Source organism: Pundamilia nyererei, unplaced genomic scaffold (assembly GCF_000239375.1).
Source record: "Pundamilia nyererei isolate P.nyererei 1_Seehausen unplaced genomic scaffold, PunNye1.0 scaffold00074, whole genome shotgun sequence".
Taxonomy (NCBI): domain Eukaryota; kingdom Metazoa; phylum Chordata; class Actinopteri; order Cichliformes; family Cichlidae; genus Pundamilia; species Pundamilia nyererei.
Window position 1 is genome coordinate 1482512 of NW_005187475.1, and position 18490 is coordinate 1501001.

General features: G+C 38.5%; 1 protein-coding gene across 8 annotated transcripts in view; it reads right to left on the bottom strand.

Moving 5' to 3' along the window:
- Positions 1-18490, bottom strand: part of LOC102210540 (DNA (cytosine-5)-methyltransferase 3A-like) — a 94568-nt gene that overhangs the window by 43230 nt on the left and 32848 nt on the right. For 6 of the 8 annotated variants that reach the window (XM_005737242.2, XM_013911912.1, XM_013911914.1 and 3 more), the window contains exons 3-6: positions 15561-15668; positions 5995-6118; positions 5640-5677; positions 5418-5534 (exon numbers count right to left, since the gene is read on the bottom strand). In XM_005737242.2, coding sequence (XP_005737299.1) covers positions 5418-5534; positions 5640-5677; positions 5995-6118; positions 15561-15668 — 387 coding nt within the window. Of the gene's footprint in view, positions 1-5417; positions 5535-5639; positions 5678-5994; positions 6119-7722; positions 8117-15560; positions 15669-18490 lie in introns of those variants that run through there. The other 2 variants (XM_013911915.1, XM_013911916.1) reach the window with 2 other exon arrangements.

An 18490-nucleotide genomic window follows, 5' to 3' on the forward strand; every position in this document is an offset into this window, starting at 1 on the left:
TAATATAATATAATATAATATAATATAATATAATATAATATAATATAATATAATATAATGTCTACGTGGATTGTATGGAAAGCTTAAACTTCAACAGATCACAAATATCCATGGACTCACCAGTCACTTTCAACTTTTTAAGCCTACAGGAAGGGTTCATTGAAAGAAAATGTGATGGGGCTGCAAGGCTACACAGGAGAAAAAAAAAGACACTGTTTCACACAAATGTTTATTACATCTAAATTGCACTACTGGTACACTTCAGACCAATGTCAACCAAATATCTTTGGTGGACAAACAGTGCATGTGAGTCTACGGGAAAGGAAAAGATGCTATTTTCACTTTCACTGTGTCAACTGTTGGGTAAATGCTGCTGCAAAAAGCTTGTAATACTGAAAGGAAACAGGTCATCTTCCACAAGCCAAGTCGTGGAGGGGAAGTCCACTCCCCTCCAGTGTAAACAAACAAACTCTGCAGAGCAGAGCAGGGTGACTGCAAACACAGTAAAGTGATGAAGGCCGAACAGAAAGCCCAAAGAGGTCAAGTTAAATAACATAATGACACACTGAATGCTGACAAGAAAAAAATCTTTCCAGATGTCAGTGTTTTGACCCAAAACAGACAAATGTCCACCCCACACTTACGACAAGTTCCAACAAGTATAAGAAATTGCTAACACTGGACAAACGAGGCAGAATAAAAGCAAATCACAGTAAAGAGCTCTCAGACAACACTTGTTCCAATCAAAGCTCAGTTGAATGTAATAAGCTAATTATTGTTATTCTTACAGTATTATTTAAATACTGTGCAAGGTTTGTGTAACATTATGATTTTAAAGACATTTTTATACAATTTTAAGTGTCAAACTGGCTGAAAGGTTTTGGCTGGAAAAAAAACGAAACAATTATTTGGAGGTAAGTGAATTTACAAAGATCCATTTCTCATACTTGCTAGCAGTTGCAGGTGTAATCTCAGTTAATGTAGCTGGACAAGAACCTCTACAAAGAACACAAACAAAACTAAACTAACCTAAAAGAACACAAAACTTCAATATAAATACACACACACACACCTTGGCCAATCAGATCATGAGAGGACAGCTGAGGGCCACTGGTATTGATACCAGTGTCTACCATGTGCATCCAAGGTGTTCAGAAATCATTACTGTCTACCTCACCTCCTCTAGAAAGGCAGAAAGCCTCACACAGCCATCTGTTGCCAATAAAGCACCAGATTTGTTCCGGAAGCGTTGGCACAAAAAAACCCTAAAACGTTTCAAGAAGGCTTTTCCAACTGTTTAGACTGGAATGACACACACTTGCAATTTGCAAAAAGGACCAAATAAAGTCCCTTATTGATAAAATATTTTCCTGTTATGTTTTTGCTGGGGACACATTGGAAAACTTTTGCTTTTACACAGTAAAATGTGTGAGGCCAAATGTATCCCAGACCACCAGTGACTGAATCGCAACATTTACACTTATGGCACTAATCTGACTGATCAAGGTGCATTTTAAAGCCAAGTGTAGCCAATTTAATTGAACAGTTAGCTACTATTTGAACTTGTATGCTGCACACAACCTTTTGTTCAATATGTAACACTTAACCAGTCCATGAATTAGGCTTTAAAACATTTAGTCAGGAGAAGTAGAAGATCTCAAACCATTTGATCCCTATCAGGCTGAGCCTTTTGTTAGTTTTACTTGCAGGTGTGTACTTCTCTGTTTAGTTTGGATGGGGCGCATGCTGCTGTGCAGACTGCAACTACAACTAGAAAGGCTGAAATTGATCAAGAACCTAGAGTGATATGTGGGCTGGATTAAAATTCCAGAAGGCCAGATTTGGCCTGTGTGGCTTGATTTGGACACACGAGGTTTTGTCTTACAATTTTACCAATTTGAACAAAATGATAGAAACAAAACACTTTTGCTTGAGGGATGAAAATGACATTTGTGAATAAATAACCAGCCACAAGGAAGAGTCAGACTCATGACTTCTGATTCTGGAGATAATTTCTCACCCCACTGAATTCTGATGTGTCTGCACCACAGGTTTTTAATGGTGACACTGGGTGTCTGAGAAGTGATAGGTTTGGCGGTACTAACAAGCAGGCCCCCCAGTATAAACGGAAATGGCATAAAAGCATTGTTTTTACTGAAATAATGGAAGTCAGGTAATTGCAGTCTGTGTCTTTGGAGTGTCTGTTGTGTGCTATCCAATCACAAGGATTGTATAATGAAGTAAACCGTCAGTCACATGGTGTTGATCATGAAAGGCCACAAAGAAACCCCAAACACGCCCCAAAACATGTGGATTTGCTTTTATCACAATAATAATAAATAGTTCCCATTTCTGTATAACTGTATATCTCAGATTTCTGTGAAGTTATTTATTTCATATTCTGTATAGTTTTTCATATTTATATCCTGTTCATATCCTGTACATAGCTTGTACTCACTACAGCCTGTACATACCTATAGTTATAGAATATTCACAACATACTTCATACCGTGTACATTATAACATACCATAATAGACCCATATATTGCTATATTGTAATATATCTATATCACTAAAGCACTTCTGGATGGATGCAAACTGCATTTCGTTGCCCTGCACCTGTGCATGTGCAATGACAATAAAGTTGAATTCTATTCTATTCTATTCTATTCTATTCTATTCTATTCTATTCTATTCTAATATAATCAATATTTCTGGCTTTGTGAGTGAATGTCGGACTAGACCACTAACATCTGGCTGTCTATGACTATTAGGTGCAATTTTTGTCCTCAGGTCCAAAGAAAGGTTTGGCTGAAATCAAAAAACCAAAAAACAGGGAGCTGCAGAAAATTTAAGACTTTCTAGAAACTTGTAGTGTTTGAAGATTGACATTTTTAAGACCTTTCAGACCTGCAGATACCCTGAATTCTTGTTTTATATCTCAGGTTACCCAAATAATTCAATTCAATTCAATTTCTTTATTGTCCCACAAGGGGAAATTAGTTTAGCAGCAGGAGGATAAGAACAAACAGAACAATACTATAAAACAATAATAACAATAATAATGATAATGATAGAAAATTCAAGGACAATTATTTGCCATTAAGGAGACAAGACGCAGTAGGGATAAAAGAGACCTGGAGTCTTTTAGTCCTCCTCGGAGGTACTCTAAAATGGCGGCCGGAAGGCAACAACTCAAACTCTCTGTGAAGTGGATGGTTCACAAAATTAATAATAGAATGAGCCTTTCTAAGCACATTTCTATTGTAAATGGCCAAAAGTCCATCTTGCCAGCGCCCTGAAATTTTGCTAGCAGTTTTTACCAGAAGTCCCAACAGATTCTTATTCTTCACCGTCTGGTGCATAACACATGTACATTTATGATTTGAATCTAACCTCTGACCTTGATGCTCCCCTCAAGGAAGCATTAATAACGTCCCCCTCAATGAAACATATGGCAGTGAAAGAGCCTACAGGTGGATGCCAGGTGTAGGCAGCATCAGTAACAGCAAAAGATGTGTAAGAGAAGGTAAAGGATGTCAGAGTGTGCCATGTGGGTGAAGTCAGCTAAAGGAATCCTTGCCGTAATGAAAAAAAAAACAGTCACAGGAAATCTTTGGACTTTTCTCTCATTTTTATTCGAGTAAAATAAAGCCCCAATTCCAAAATCAATTGGAACGCTGTGCAAAATGTAAATAAAGGCAGAATTCATACGATCTGCAATTCTCATAAACCCATATTTTATTCATAGTAGAACATAGAAAACATACCAAATATTAAACACTTTATAACACTCTACTATCTTTTGAAAAGAATTTAGCTCATTTTGAATTAGGTGGCTGCAACATATCTCAAAAGCTGAAACAGAGCAAAAAAAAAGGATGAAAAGTCAGAGGTACTAAAAAGAAACAGCTACAGGAACATGTTGAATTAAATAGGCTAATTATCAGTAATATGATTGTATATAAAAAAGAGCATCTTATCATCAAATCATCAAAAGATCATCAAAAGATTCAGCAACTTGGAGCGATCTATGTGCACGAGGTACAAAGCTGAGCCCTGAGGCCACATTGCATTAAAATGGGTTTGATTGTATCATGGAAATCACTGCATGAGCTCAGGAACCGTGCCATCCAGAAATTCATATTACATCTCTATCACATGAAGAAGATGCTATGTGTGAACATGATTCAGAAACAATGGCATCTTCTCTGAGCCAAAGTTCATCTAGAATATACTGAGATGAAGTGGGAAACTGTTCTGTGGTCAAATTTGAAATTCTTATTGGTAATTATGGACACTGGAACCGCCAGACTAAAAAGGAGAGGAAGCATCCAGCTTATTTTTAGCAATCAGTTCAAAATTCTGCATTTCTGATGATACGATACGATGCGATGCGATATGATACAATACGATACGGTACGATACGATACGATACGGTACAGTACGATACGGTACGATATGATGGGAGAAGAACATCCAGAAAGGCAGCATCAGTGCAGAAAAACATATACAGGTTTTAGAGCAACAAATGCTCCCATCCAAAGACTTTTTTCAGAAAGGCTTTGGATGCTTCAGCAAGACAATGCTATACCACATATTGCAGCTACAACAGCATGGCTTAGTTTCTCAAAGAGTGCTGAACTGTCTGCCTGTAGTCCAGACCTTTAACCAGCTGGAGACATCTGGCATATCATGAAATGAAAAAATACAATAAAGAAGCCAGAGGACTGTTGAGCAGCTAGAATCCTATATGAGACAAGTATGAGACAACATTCCTTTCAAATAGTCTAGCAGCTGGTCTCTTCAGTCCCAGATGTTTATGGACTGCTGTTAAAAGAAGAGGGGATGCTACACAGGCCTTGGCTTAACTTTTTTGAGACGTGTTACTGCAATCAAATTCAAAATGACTTTGATATGTTTTCTATGTTCTACTGTAAATACAATATAGGTTTATGAGATTTGAAAATCATAATATTTACATTTTACCCAGCATCCCAACTTTTTGGGAATTGGGGTTGTAAAAGTTAAACAGACACAGAACACATGGAGTTCATATCCCCAACATATAAAGTGAGACTGTAAATCGTGACAACACTCAGAGCAACATTACTCAGCACGCAGTTCTGTCAAGGTTGATTTAATATCTAAAGGGGATTTCCCTCTTTCTCTGGATTACTCAGCATCGCACAAAGCGAACCACAGCTAATTTCCACTGTAGTTTGGTTGCTTTAAAAGGGCATCCCACATCTATAAAACCAGTTCAAAAGTTTATAAATCTTCTTGGTCCACCTGTAAAACCTTTACAATATATAGGACAAGAAGTTCCATCAAAAATATTTAAGGAGCATATTTGCTCTAACTGGGCTCCTAAATAAACGTATATCAGTGTAAATACGAGCTTTTCCGTTGCTCACCTCCATCTTCCAGCGGCTGAGCCATTCTTCTCTCTGTCTCCTGCTGATATAGTATGGATCTCCAGCCTGAAAAGTTACTCTGGGGACTGGCCTTCTCCGCAGCCTTCCAGTCTCTCCCTGCATGTACACAAAAAGCTTGTTATATATTGCGTATACCATGAGAGTGATTGATTTAACCATGTAGAAAACATGCAAAATTGCTGCAGACACTTGTTTTCTCACCTCTCTGGGGGAGTCGCAGTTTCTGTCATCTGGCTCGTCTGCAGGGGAAAAAAAGTTACAGGAAATGGCTCATTTGTACAGGTTTAACGAGAGATTTAATGAGGATGTAAAGACGTGGTTTTCATCACTTTGCCCCAGTGTACTTATGTACAATTACCATTCCCTTAAAAGCTGCAACATGGAAGTTCTTTGAAAGGTAAAGTTTTAGATAAATGAATTACACAAAAGATAACATTTGTTGTTGTAAATAAACTGTTTAAAGTTTTTATACTGAAAGAAAATTAGCAGAACTTTTCCGAATGCTGTTCAATCTAAGGTAATAATCATATATGGGCAAAGAGCATTAAAGCTGTACCCTTATTCCTCTCCGCTGGCTCTTGTTTCCGACGCCCGCGCTTCTTGCGAGGGGAGGGTGAAGGCGCCGGCTCCTCAGGCGGAGTTGGGGGGGCGTTTGCACAGGGGTCAGAGGTTGCCATCTCCTGGGAAACACACAGTGCACAGTCTAGGTATGAGAAAACTGTTGAACGCCCTCGTCTACACCCATCAAAGGGTTCCACAGACATAATAATCATACACACACACACACACACACACACACGTGCAAGCTCTATACCCACACATAAAACAAATGCCTAAAAACACACAGTCAAAGAGCTACTTCAAAACTGCACACACATATTAGTCTGCAGAGGGCGTCTGCACAGGATCACTGTAATAAACACCCCCAGGTACCATTAAAACACACACAAACACACACACACCTTTGAGGTGACGATGGGGGGGGGGGGGCTGTACTGATGTGAATAACAGTGCTAAATGATCCTAACTGCTCCTACAAGTTTAAATGTATATATATTTACAGATGCATGCCTAATATTAAGCACAAATTTAAAATGAATTTACACTGCAAAATATCAATATGGCAATACTCGTGAATTATGAACTCAAACAATCTTCTGCCTCTAGTTCAGGGGCTAATCCATTAGCTGACCAGCTCTAATAATGCTAAACCAGGGGACACAGCAGGGTTTGTTTTTAATATGTGTGTGTTTGTGTGCTGCTAAAAGATTTTATAGATCGTTGGTTAAAAAGTGCAGAGCCAGAGGTGAATGTCAAACTCAAATGCTACGCTAACTCTAGCTTACGCTAACAGGCATGCAAAAGCTGTAATGAGCGGCTGAGGCGGCCTGTAAAAGTCAGATAACGCAAAAAGGTGACTAAAAGGGCCTTGGGACACATTAAAATACTCCAGCACACACTTTTAACACTTGCAGTCAAACAGAAACAAGGTTGTAATCCAAAGTTACATTTCTGGTGGCCTTACAGCATACATAATAGCTAAAATGTACTATTTTGCTTTAAATGTATGCTGTTGCCCTTTTGTAAAATAACAGTAAAGAGTTATCTACATTTATAGACCACCAGGTTCTTAGACTTAATGTGGGATCAAGCAGGGTCTCCAGACTCCATATAGTGACAGGGTAGCACTTTATATTTGTTTACAGAGTTAGAATCAAAACTAGAGTTATAAAAGTAAAAAAAATGCTTTAAAGATTACTCATAATACTTCGTCAGCACTTATTAAAATTAAATCAAATGCTAAAGGGAGAACTATTCATAAATATAGTGTTTAATAGACTTAATTAATTACAACAAACACATCAAACTCACACTACATAAATCAAGCCAATCCACTAAAGTCAACCACTTTGGTCCAAGTGGTTGACTTTAGTGTGAAACTTGCTATTTGAAATAATACATTTGTGTATTACTATAAAAAGCATATTAAAAATTGTGGATATCTACTGATAATAATACATTAGCTAAAATGAATTAAAAAGATGTGAACAAAACACGTGGTATGAATTAAACAAGCTGAAAATGATAAAAAATTAAATTAAATTAAATTAAAAAAAAGTTAGCACACCATTGTCTATCCTGTGAACCATGACGTGCCCTTGATGTGAGCACGTGGCCTTTAACATTTATCATTTTAACCCAAATATGAAATTAAAGCTGCATTAAACAATAAAGAAAACACTAAACCAGCTCCTAACTTTTAAGCAAACAACTGACTACTTACACATTCAGCAGAAACAGAGGAATCTGGGTTTGCAGTCATCTTTTTGGCCACATGTTGAATGCAAATTCATTTCAGCCCTGGTTTGGTCCACAGACTCTTGAGAAAAATATCTGGATGTCTTTGGGTTGCTATAAGTGCTCGCCGTTCTTCAGCTACTTCGCCTCTCCGTCATTTAGCGCTACACAGAAAGTGTAAAGCCGGCTTGAGTCAGCTGGTTATACACTTCCTTTTGCAAGAGCAGGTGCACTGGTTAAGCTTCACTGAACCAATCCTACGACCTGATTGAAAAGCAATAGGTGGATATTGCTTAATGCAGCTTTAAAGATGTGCTGATATTTATATGATAGTTTATAGTGAAGAAAAAGGCCACAAATGCGCTGCAAGCAGGCATAAATGCATCGAAAAGCAAGCTATTTTTAGCACAGTGGAACTTTCACCTTTTCAAACAACTTCTCTTTGCACTTCCTCTTCTCTCAGAATCTATCATCGCCTTGATCTTGACTGACAGACAGCCTGGAAAGTACCTGACTTTACTCTACAGCTGACAAACTTTAAACTGACTGTGTATACATTGCAGCAATCCAGCTAAGGGCAGCTTTTAGTTGGATGAAACGTTTGATTACACCCAAGAATAGGCTGAGCAGAGAACAGGATGTAACAAACAATAAAACAATGGTGCACCAAAATAATAGAATAAGCAATCACACTACAGCAAATTAATACATGCCAGCTGTGTTTATGTTTTACAGATGTACAGCCGAAGTAGCTGCATGTATTGTTAAAGTGTAAGATGTGAAAATAGGCAAATATCTTTTGTAGAAATCTGTGTTTTTCCTGTATATAAAAATTATAGAATCTACCAAAGACACAGTAGGATTTTTCATTATGATTTGAAAGTACAATTTTGCTTATCAAATGGCCAGAAATAAAAAAAAAATGTACAGACTTCTGATAAGACTAATTAAACTTAGTTATATGCAGACCAGTTGCGCTTATGTGCATCCCCCAACCCTACAAAAAGGCCCAATCCGAGCCAGTAAAAACCCTGGAAATGTGTACTGCAGGTATTTTTGCTTAAATTGAGCAATTAAGAGGAGAAATGTCAAAACTATGCACAAGTCACATCAAAGCACACCACCCAGATTTCCCCAATATTTTTATGTTTTTAAGTCCCACACCCTCCTGTTGTGAAAAATTGCAATACATGCATCCATAGTTTGTGTTATCCTAGCTGCCAGATCATAAGATTTACTGAGTTTGCAATTGGGTGATACAACAGCACAAAGTAGCAAATCTACACAGAATGGCTGAATCTTATGGCAGGATCTTAAGAGAGCTGTGCATAGGCGAATGCCTGCAAACCTCAATAAAATAAAGCAACATAGCAAAGACACGCGGGCCAAAATTCCTCCACAGCAGATAAAGTAGACTGATAAAGTCATACTGAAAATAATGACTTAATTTGTTGCTGCTAAAGGTGGTTCTATAATCATGGGGGCGTACATAGTTTTTTTAATCAAGTATAAGTCAAGAATCCTCTGAAAACATTATTTTACACAACTGTGCATGTTCTTGGGTTGTTGTTTTGTTTTTTTAAGTGTAGGCTTTGTTTTTCAATAATTTAAGTTCATGTTCATACCCCTGTACTGTAACACACTCTCACAAGTTACATTCACGTCTTAAATGCTGTTGACCGTCTTTGGCACTTTACTGCAACCATTTGCATTACTGTCATACCTGCTACCATTGGTCATTTCCACTACTGTCCATGTACAACTCACAAGCTGGTCTATCTACTTATTTATTTATCTATTTATTATCTTTCACATCTGCACTGCTGTATATAGGTTTCACTTTTAATATATATTTCCCCAAAATGTGTCCTTTATCTCTTTTAATTCTTAATTCTTCCTCACAGTCAGGTGACACAAAAATGCATTAGTGCCATTAATTTATGGCACTTTTTAGGATATCTGTGATAGATGTAGAGGTATAATGAACACAAACAAAATGACCACACTTTGTACCTGACATTGTTTCCCTTACTCATTATAATCAGGTAAAGTTTGAGTGTTTTCTGGCAGATTTTTTTACTTTTATATGAGTTGATCATATTTATATGACTGCACATAGGAACTCAACACCACACGATCTTTTGCTTGCTATTTTAAATGTTGTGACCAAAATTGTCATTTTTATCCACCAACCACGTGTCATGATACTTTTTTGTCAGACATGCCAACCACAATCTGTTCGCAATCCATCTGTGACCTTTTTGTGGTCTGGATGCAAAACGGAAACACCAAAAGAAACCAAACGAAACTCCACATGCACCAAAAGTGAATCGAAAGGTCTGGTTGACATGCATAGTCTGACTGAGCTAAGAGCCAAGCAGTTTAAATAATTATAGTTTAGCATAACCTAAGATTGAATCTAGTTATTATAGTGCAAGGAGAGTTTCATTTTTTATAAAAAACTGAGGGGGATTTTCACGTTGAAGCACGTTAAATGTTGGGAAGTGTTCCAATATAACTCTGTAGTCCTACTGTCCTTCAAACTACTTTAATCTACAGTAACACACAGACATGCATAATAACCCACCAGCTGCTCCACACATGGTTGAAGCAGAGAGGAAGAAATGGGATCAAAATGAGGGAGGAAATAGGAGGAGGAGGGGGAATACTATCTTAACTTAGAAAAAAATACTGACCAGCGGGAAAACAGAGCAATGAAATGATGAAGGAAACAAAGACAAAGGCTAATTTAATCATCCATTAAACCATCATCATTACTCTAATATTATGTGTGTACAGGCGAGAGTGTGGTTACTTTTGATGGAAGAGAACAAGTGGAGAGAGAGAGAAGAAATTGAGGCTTTCTCGACCCATCTCTGCTCTATATAGTTACTGACAGCTCCACCCTGGAGATCCACACAATTCCTGGTCAGACTCCACGGTGTGATTGTGTATTTGTGCTTTTCATATTTGTATGTCCTGGTGGAGACTTTAACCTGAGTGCACACCAACCTTGGAGGACTTGTCTCACTACAGGGAGCATAAAACTTCAGGGATGTGTGTAAATAGTCAATTTGATGATGATGCATTGTTTATCCATTGCAAGTCGGCCAAATAAATGCTAGCCTATACATCAGGGGTGGCCAACTCCAGGCCTTGAGAGCCGGTGTCCTGCAGGTTTTAGATGTATCCTTGATCCATCACAGCTGATTTAAATGGCTAAATTACCTCCTCAACATTTCTTGAAGTTCTCCAGAGGCCTGGTAATGAACTAATCATTTGATTCAGGTGTGTTGACCCAGGGTGATATTTAAACCTGCAGGACCGGCTCTTGAGGCCTGGAGTTGCCCACCCCTGCTATACATAAAAGCTCTCCTATGTCTGCTTAAGTTTCACATTACTAACAGAAAAAAGTAAAGCCCAGAGGATGAGTTGGCTCCAATAGATAACTTCAGGTTTAATCACGAGTTTTTAGATGAATTCTTATAGGGGCTACATTCCCATGCCAACTTATGCTGCACACCTACAGTAGGTTATGCACGAGATAAGACAGCAGCAAGTACAAAACCAGCTTAATGACCAGTCAGTTCTGTGGAAAAAGGCGTTACCATTGGTGGAAAAGCCTGTGGTCCTAAGTGCACAGTTAGAAGAGGGGTCTTTTAGAGGTAGTTTACAGTTTTGACTTTCTCTGACAAAAATTAATACGAGACAGCAATTCTTATAAGCAACTTTATTCCTTGCTATATTTTCCTGTTGGCTGCAAAGAAGGTTAAACTTGTTTTATAAGTGAAAACAGGGCACTTAAGCCTTTTACTTGCCGTCTTATATAAAATGTAGGTAAGTGGTTTGATGTTTGCTTTTGTATTTGTTGTTTTTTCAGCTTCTTTCACTTGTTCTTAGACCACTGCAGCTGAAAGAACAACGCTAAAACTGCCTCACACACACACACACACACACACACACACACACACACACACACACACACACACACACACACAACTTAATTGAACATGCAGTTGTAATTATCACATATATCAAAAAGGCTGTAATCCAAATCAGTCTGTTAACTTTGATACAGAGTAGGCATGTCTGTTGACTTTCTTTTCTCGTTTCAATAAACTTTATTTATAGAGCACTTTTCCAGTCTTACTAACTAAAGTGCACAGAGCACACATACTCTCACACACTTACAGACACATACACATGCATATAGTACTTTTAGTACTATATTTTTCCTCTCAGACACACACAGCTGATTTGTGTGCAGAAGCTTTGTTTGTTGGTTTCATTCTGAATTACATATTTAACATCTGTATTTTTCTAATGTTATACTTTTATCTTCCTTTGTAAAATTGTTCTACAGTTACTAGATCTGTACATGCAAGCCAAGATTAGGAATACCTGGGCTGATTTATGAATTGATAACCACCTTTATATAACCACTTAGCTTGATTGCTGAAGTTATTAAGAGAAGCCACAGAAGGAAAAGACATCCTGAATATGTATGTAGTACAGCACTGCAGTAGCGTTACACATTGTAGAAATATTTAATTAGGGTAATACAATAATAACATCTAGAATTAGGTTACACATTGTAGAAAAGTTTCTGTGCTGTCTGCTTGTTTTTCAGCCACAAAGCAAAGTTGGCAACATCGCCAGTTTGTAATGTTGCAACTCAGTCATTACATTGTGTATTTGTAGGGTAGTCGGTTAAAGAACTTCACTGGTGTTACTAAGATATTGCAACACCACCCGCTACTAGAAGATGTAGTGAGATGGAAACTAACAAGTTTTGAGGCAGTAGTGATGTAGGAATTGGGTTGCTCCATACACGCTGTACAAAATGCCTCACAGTTCAGGGACATTTAAAATATGATTTGATGATTTGTCAGTTATGTCTGTTTTCTTACTTTCAGACTGGTTGAGTAATCAGATTTTTTTCCCTCCTGTTTAAAGTAATTAAAGTTAAGCTTAAATATTCACTTGTGATCGTTAGTGTTAGGTTAAGGGAATGCTCAGTGTCAATAAGTAAACCCCACAGAGATTATGGAAATACATTTGTGTGTGAGTGTGTGACTGTGTGCCTGTGTCTGACAGGACCCACATTCATCCTGCTCGCTTTGTCAGGGCTCAGACATCAAAGCATGATCAGACCTGCTCTCCTGCACACATGCATATCCACAAACATACACACACGTTGGTTTTTCTATATTTATGAGGACACTAACTGACAATCTAATCTATCCTAATCTTCAACCATCACAATGAACCATAACTACAACCCTTTGAGCGCTGAAACCAAATCCTAACCCACCTATTGCCTTATAAAATGTGAGGACCTGCCTAAATGACCTCACAACAAAGGTTTTTGGTCCGTGCAAGAATATCAGCACACACACACACACACACACACACACACACACACACACACACACACTCTCTCTCTCTCTCTCTCTCTTTCCTTCTGAGTAGTTCACTCAGTATTCCTCTTGTCTGGGGCTGTTTGATCAGCTATATTGACTTGCTGATTCTGCTACAGAGTTCAGTCGGTACAAAGACACACATACACACACACAATACACACAAAGTAAGCGGTTAGAGAATGAATGCTGAGAGAAATATGACAGAGGGGAACTGCCAAAGACCTGAAGTCAGTGCTAGTGATGAAATATACCACACAGTGTAATTATTACAGTGCTAATGCAGCTCTGTAACACGAGTCACAGGTTATTTACTGCTGCACTAAGAGAGATTGGATGGATGCCAGCTCAAACTCAGAGTAAAGCTTGAAAAGGAGTAGTAAGGAACATAGTCACAATGGGTAAAAGTAAACGACAAATACAGCAGCAACATTCTCATAATAAATGTGGGTCCTGCTTTCCACCAGGCACTGTAAAATTAGCAGATTGTTTGACATATTTAAAGAAGTCATAGAAAATGTTTCCTTCTAAGTATCACTATTTTTCCTGATTGACAGACCCTTGAAATACACAGGGGTGGGTTGAAATCTCTTGTTTTGTTAAGTCACCTTTTTTTCTAGTATTTGTGAACCCTCATAACTTCATAAGACATTAAATGTTCAGTCCTGAAAAACACATTTAAGTTCTGTTTAAAAACTGGGACTAAATAAATTTTACACCCACTCCAGGTGTCACAGTCTTAAACCAAAATGTTTTTATACAATAGTTTCTGAAACGAGTACCAGAAACAAGCACTGGTTCCCTGAAAATTTTAACCTGTTTTTTTATATATATATTTTGCTGGAGAAAAGTTCAAAAATTGCATTTTGAATAAAGGGTCACATTATTATATGAGGCTGGGTGGCTGTTAGTGCCTGACTTACCAAATGTACCATCATTTCATTCATGATTAAAAATTTTAAAATCCTGCCCTACTGGTGAACAGATAAAGTGCATGCTGAGGCTTTCCAAGTGGTTTAAATGTATTATAAGTTTATTACTGTAAGACAAAAATCACTGCCCCAACACTAACTCTGGTAAGTGTTATTAGGAAAAATCACTAATAACACATTTGCAAAATGACATCACCAAAAGGCATGCTGGGTAATGCTAACTAGCCAGGTAACTGTTGGGAAGAGGTTGGTGAAGCATTCAAGAACAGTGAAGACAGATGGAGGATGTAGAAGTGCAGAGAGTTAAATCTGCTGTTATATCTGCTCACAAGCACAGGTTACCAGGTAATGCAAAGTTAGCACAAGGTTTGGAAGAAACTGGAGTTGGTTTCATACCCACATCGAAGCGCTAACAAACTAGATATTTGTTGAAAAACAGCAAAGTGTCATTATATCTAAGCTAGAAGTACATCAGACAGGCTGTTAAGTTGCGACTCTATGTTACTGTCCAGGGTGCACCCACCTTGGACAGGTCACCCTGGACTTGCCCTGCCAAAGCTGGGACAGGCTCCAGCCCTGAATTGGATAAACACAGGAAAATGAATAGATGGATGAAAAAAACCCAGTGCTAATCATTTAAATGCCAAACATAATGTCTTTTTCTTGCAAAATGTGAGCACTCATCTTACAATGATCCAATAAAATATGATTTGGGACATTAAACTAACCTTAGTGATAACTGTTGGCTTGCATTTGGCAGAGGCTGGGAAAGATATCATAGGTGGAGGAGTGCGTTTGGATTTTAGGTGGCAAAAACTTTGCTCACAACTGTTGAGTCCTTTATCCTCCTCCTACTTCTTTTTTCTACAGCTCAGTATCAGTCAGTTTGTGCTTCTTACATTCAAGTCATGCCCACTTCTGAGCAATCCACCAACCTAAAGTCATATTTTTATGACTTCAACTGATGCTAGAGATTATCTAACTTCTGTTCCAGCCAGACTTTAAGTGGTATATGGAAAATGTGGGGGCTGGAGCCATGCTGACCAGAAATTGATGAGTGTATTAAACTGCCATTACATGTGGAGGACTGCGATGACTACATTTGCAAACAGTCAATGTGTAGGGGACTCCCCCTTTCAAAGATGCTGATTAAGAAAGAAGTCTCTCTCTGTAACACACTGAAGCAGAAAAAACCAACCCACACAAGCTACTATGTCAGACACACTCAAATGTGACACTTAATGCAGTAAATGCGCCTCCAGATCAGTGTGTTTCTGTATGATATGATTTGACTACAGCTGATGCACGGAAGCTCGCAGGTGTGAATGAATAAGAAGGAAAGTAGTGCATGCATGTTTAACAAACCTCTGCAGATTAGAGAGGGGAGTTTTTTTAATAGGTGAACAGATAATCAATCATTCTTCTGCAGTTTAAAGCACAAAACACCATCAGGCTTTAAGTACAGTACTCACAGGAAGCAGCTGTTTGCGTTTCCTGCTGGGACGACCCACTCTGCGCTTGTTGCGGGGGCTCGCCGGTGTCCCCTCCTCTGGACTGTCCTGGTCTGCACCATCTTCACTCTGTGAAATTACAGAGAACCCACATCAAACACTCAACGAAGGCTGTATGAAGTTATAATTAATGTCAGCAGTAAGACCGCATTAAAGCAACACTGACTAAGGGCAATGTGGCTAAGAAGCTCTTCAGGGCAGAAGTTGAAAAACAGGATGTAATGAGCACAGGGCACCATAGCAGTATTAATAACTAAGTTGTTTCCTGGTTTTAAAAAAGCCACTATTCACAGATTCTATGTTTTTTTTTCCCTTTAAAGAAAAAGGAAAAGAGATAAACACGCTACTGAAACAAGGAATTTAAAGTTTGACCATGTCCTGATTGAACAAAGCAGTTCTATATCTATAAATGAGCCCAATGTGAAAGAGAAAACCAGTAAATTACATGGTTGCAGACATGAACTCCAGCTGTGACGCAGACAGGATGTTGTACTACCAGACCTGCTCATGATTGATCTAAGCATGGACACAGAGCTCCAGAAGGCTGTTATACTAAGCCACTTTATTGCCATCTAACATTCACTGTGTTTGTTGTTTTTTAACTACATTTAGTAAGTAATTTAATTTATTCTGCTTTTTGAATTTATTAAACAACTTTTCTTTATAGTGCCACTTTATTGTTATATATTTAGCTTTTTTTTACATTGCATTTTGATGTGTTTTGTTCCAGAATTTACCCTTTGAGAGCCTTTATTTTAGTTACATTACTATTTAATCAATCTTTTGAGCAATTCTTACCGTATGTAACTGTGTGTTGAGTCGTATTTTTTGTCATTCTGTTAACTTTTCCAAATATTTAAGATATTCTGTCAGAGGTGTAGTTCTTTTAAGAGCTGCTCACCTAGATACTGCCATGAAGAGGTAGAAAAAACAAACAAATAACCACAAAGGGAGAATGTAGAAATAAAACTTCTATACATTCACTTTCCGCTTTTTATCAAGCTCACAAGAGGCACCAGTCTAACCAGAGATGCCGAGACCTCCCTCTCCCCAGGCATATCCTCGAGCTCTTTCAGGAGGAAACCAAACTAGGCAAGAGACATAATCTCTCTAGCGTGCCCTGAATCTGCACTGGGCTCTCCACCCAAATGAATATCTTAGAAACACCTAGGAGGCATGTAGTAAGTGTCGTGTTCACACGTCTGAATCATCTCAACTGGCTCCCTTTGATGTGAAGGAGCACCCTGAATATGAAAATGACCAAGCCCTCGCTCACCTCTAAAACTGAGCCCAGGCATCTGTTAAAGGAAGCTCTTTTCTGCTGTACCTCAAATTTTTGATTACTACCCACAAGTTCATTGAGACCTTTGCTTTAACACGCTGCTGCCTCTTTTGACCACAACAGACCAGTACAGCATCTACATGACAACAGGCCTGTCAGTCTCTCTATCTGCCCAGAAACTCAATACAAACCTCGAAACTAGGGCTGGGCGATATATCGAGTTTTTTAAAAATATCGATATATTTTTATACGAGATATAAGATGTGACCATATCCTTCATATCGATATATACGTTATAATTAGTTGTGGAGCCATAAGTTTGCCTCTCTTTCGTCCACTTTTGTCTCTACGCAACATTACTCCGCCTCGCCTCTCCTTCACTGAACACAACTCCCCCTCCTCCCCCATAGCTTCACCTGCAGGCAGCGACAATATGAACACGGCAAATCTCCGTTAACGAGTTACTGCACATCGCTCCGTGCGTGGGGCTGGAGAGCGTCAACGTGTTAACGAGCTAACCATGCTAACGAGCTAACCACGCTAACACCATGCAGCCCACAGGGGATGCACAGCCTAAAATCCTTTCATTTTCTCAAAAGTTGACAGCGCACCTTATGTATAAATTATGGTTTTGCTTGATGACCGCGAACCGATTTTATGTGGAACACGGCGCTCATCAATCTGTCAAAAAAATGTTTTAGTACGACTTTGGTAAGCTACGGAGCTGCACCGCTTGATGGATTGTCCGAGGAGCCTCGCGTAGTAATACGCACTGTGCTTCAACGTAATATTACCATATTGTGTGTGTATAAGGACCATAAATGGCACCTGAAGCGGATTTCAAACTCCAGGCTGTCAGTCACGCAGTAGAAGTTGGGAACAGAGCAGCTGTGAAATCGGTCTATGTTATTATGCTCAGCGTCTTTTAGTTTACATTTTGACTGCACAATTGTGAGCTTTTTGTTATGGACAACAACAACATATTTTTCGTTTATTTATGGAGCATTATTATTTAATAAATACTCATAATTTATTTTTGAGTAGTTTTTTTCATGCACATCTATTCTGTATGTTAATAAAAGTGCCTGTGTGACATCTGGGACACAGCTTTGACTAAGAACTCTCTTTTTGTTCTTACTTTATGGCTTTAAAAAAAATCGAGATATATATCTTATATCGCCATCCAGCTAAAAAATATCGAGATATGAATTTTGGGTCATATCGCCCAGCCCTACTCGAAACCTTCCCGATGTAAGCTGAAGGTCTTTACTCAATGAAGCTAGGCGGACTACAACATCTGCAAGATACAGAGACATGACTATGACCCCATCAAACCTGACACACCCCACTACTTGGCTGCACCTAAAATATCTGTCCATAAAAATTATGAACAGAAACAGTGACAAAAGGCAGCTCTAGAGGAGTCCAAAGCCCAACAGGAAAGAGTCTGACTTATTCCCAGCAATTCAAACAGAGCTCTAACTACAGTTATACTGAGATTTATTCCCTCGTAACAATGGGACTGATATTCCACTCCCAAACAGGACACCCCAAGAGATGTGGTCAAAGTCCACAAAACACATGTAGACTGGTTGGGAAAAATCCCATG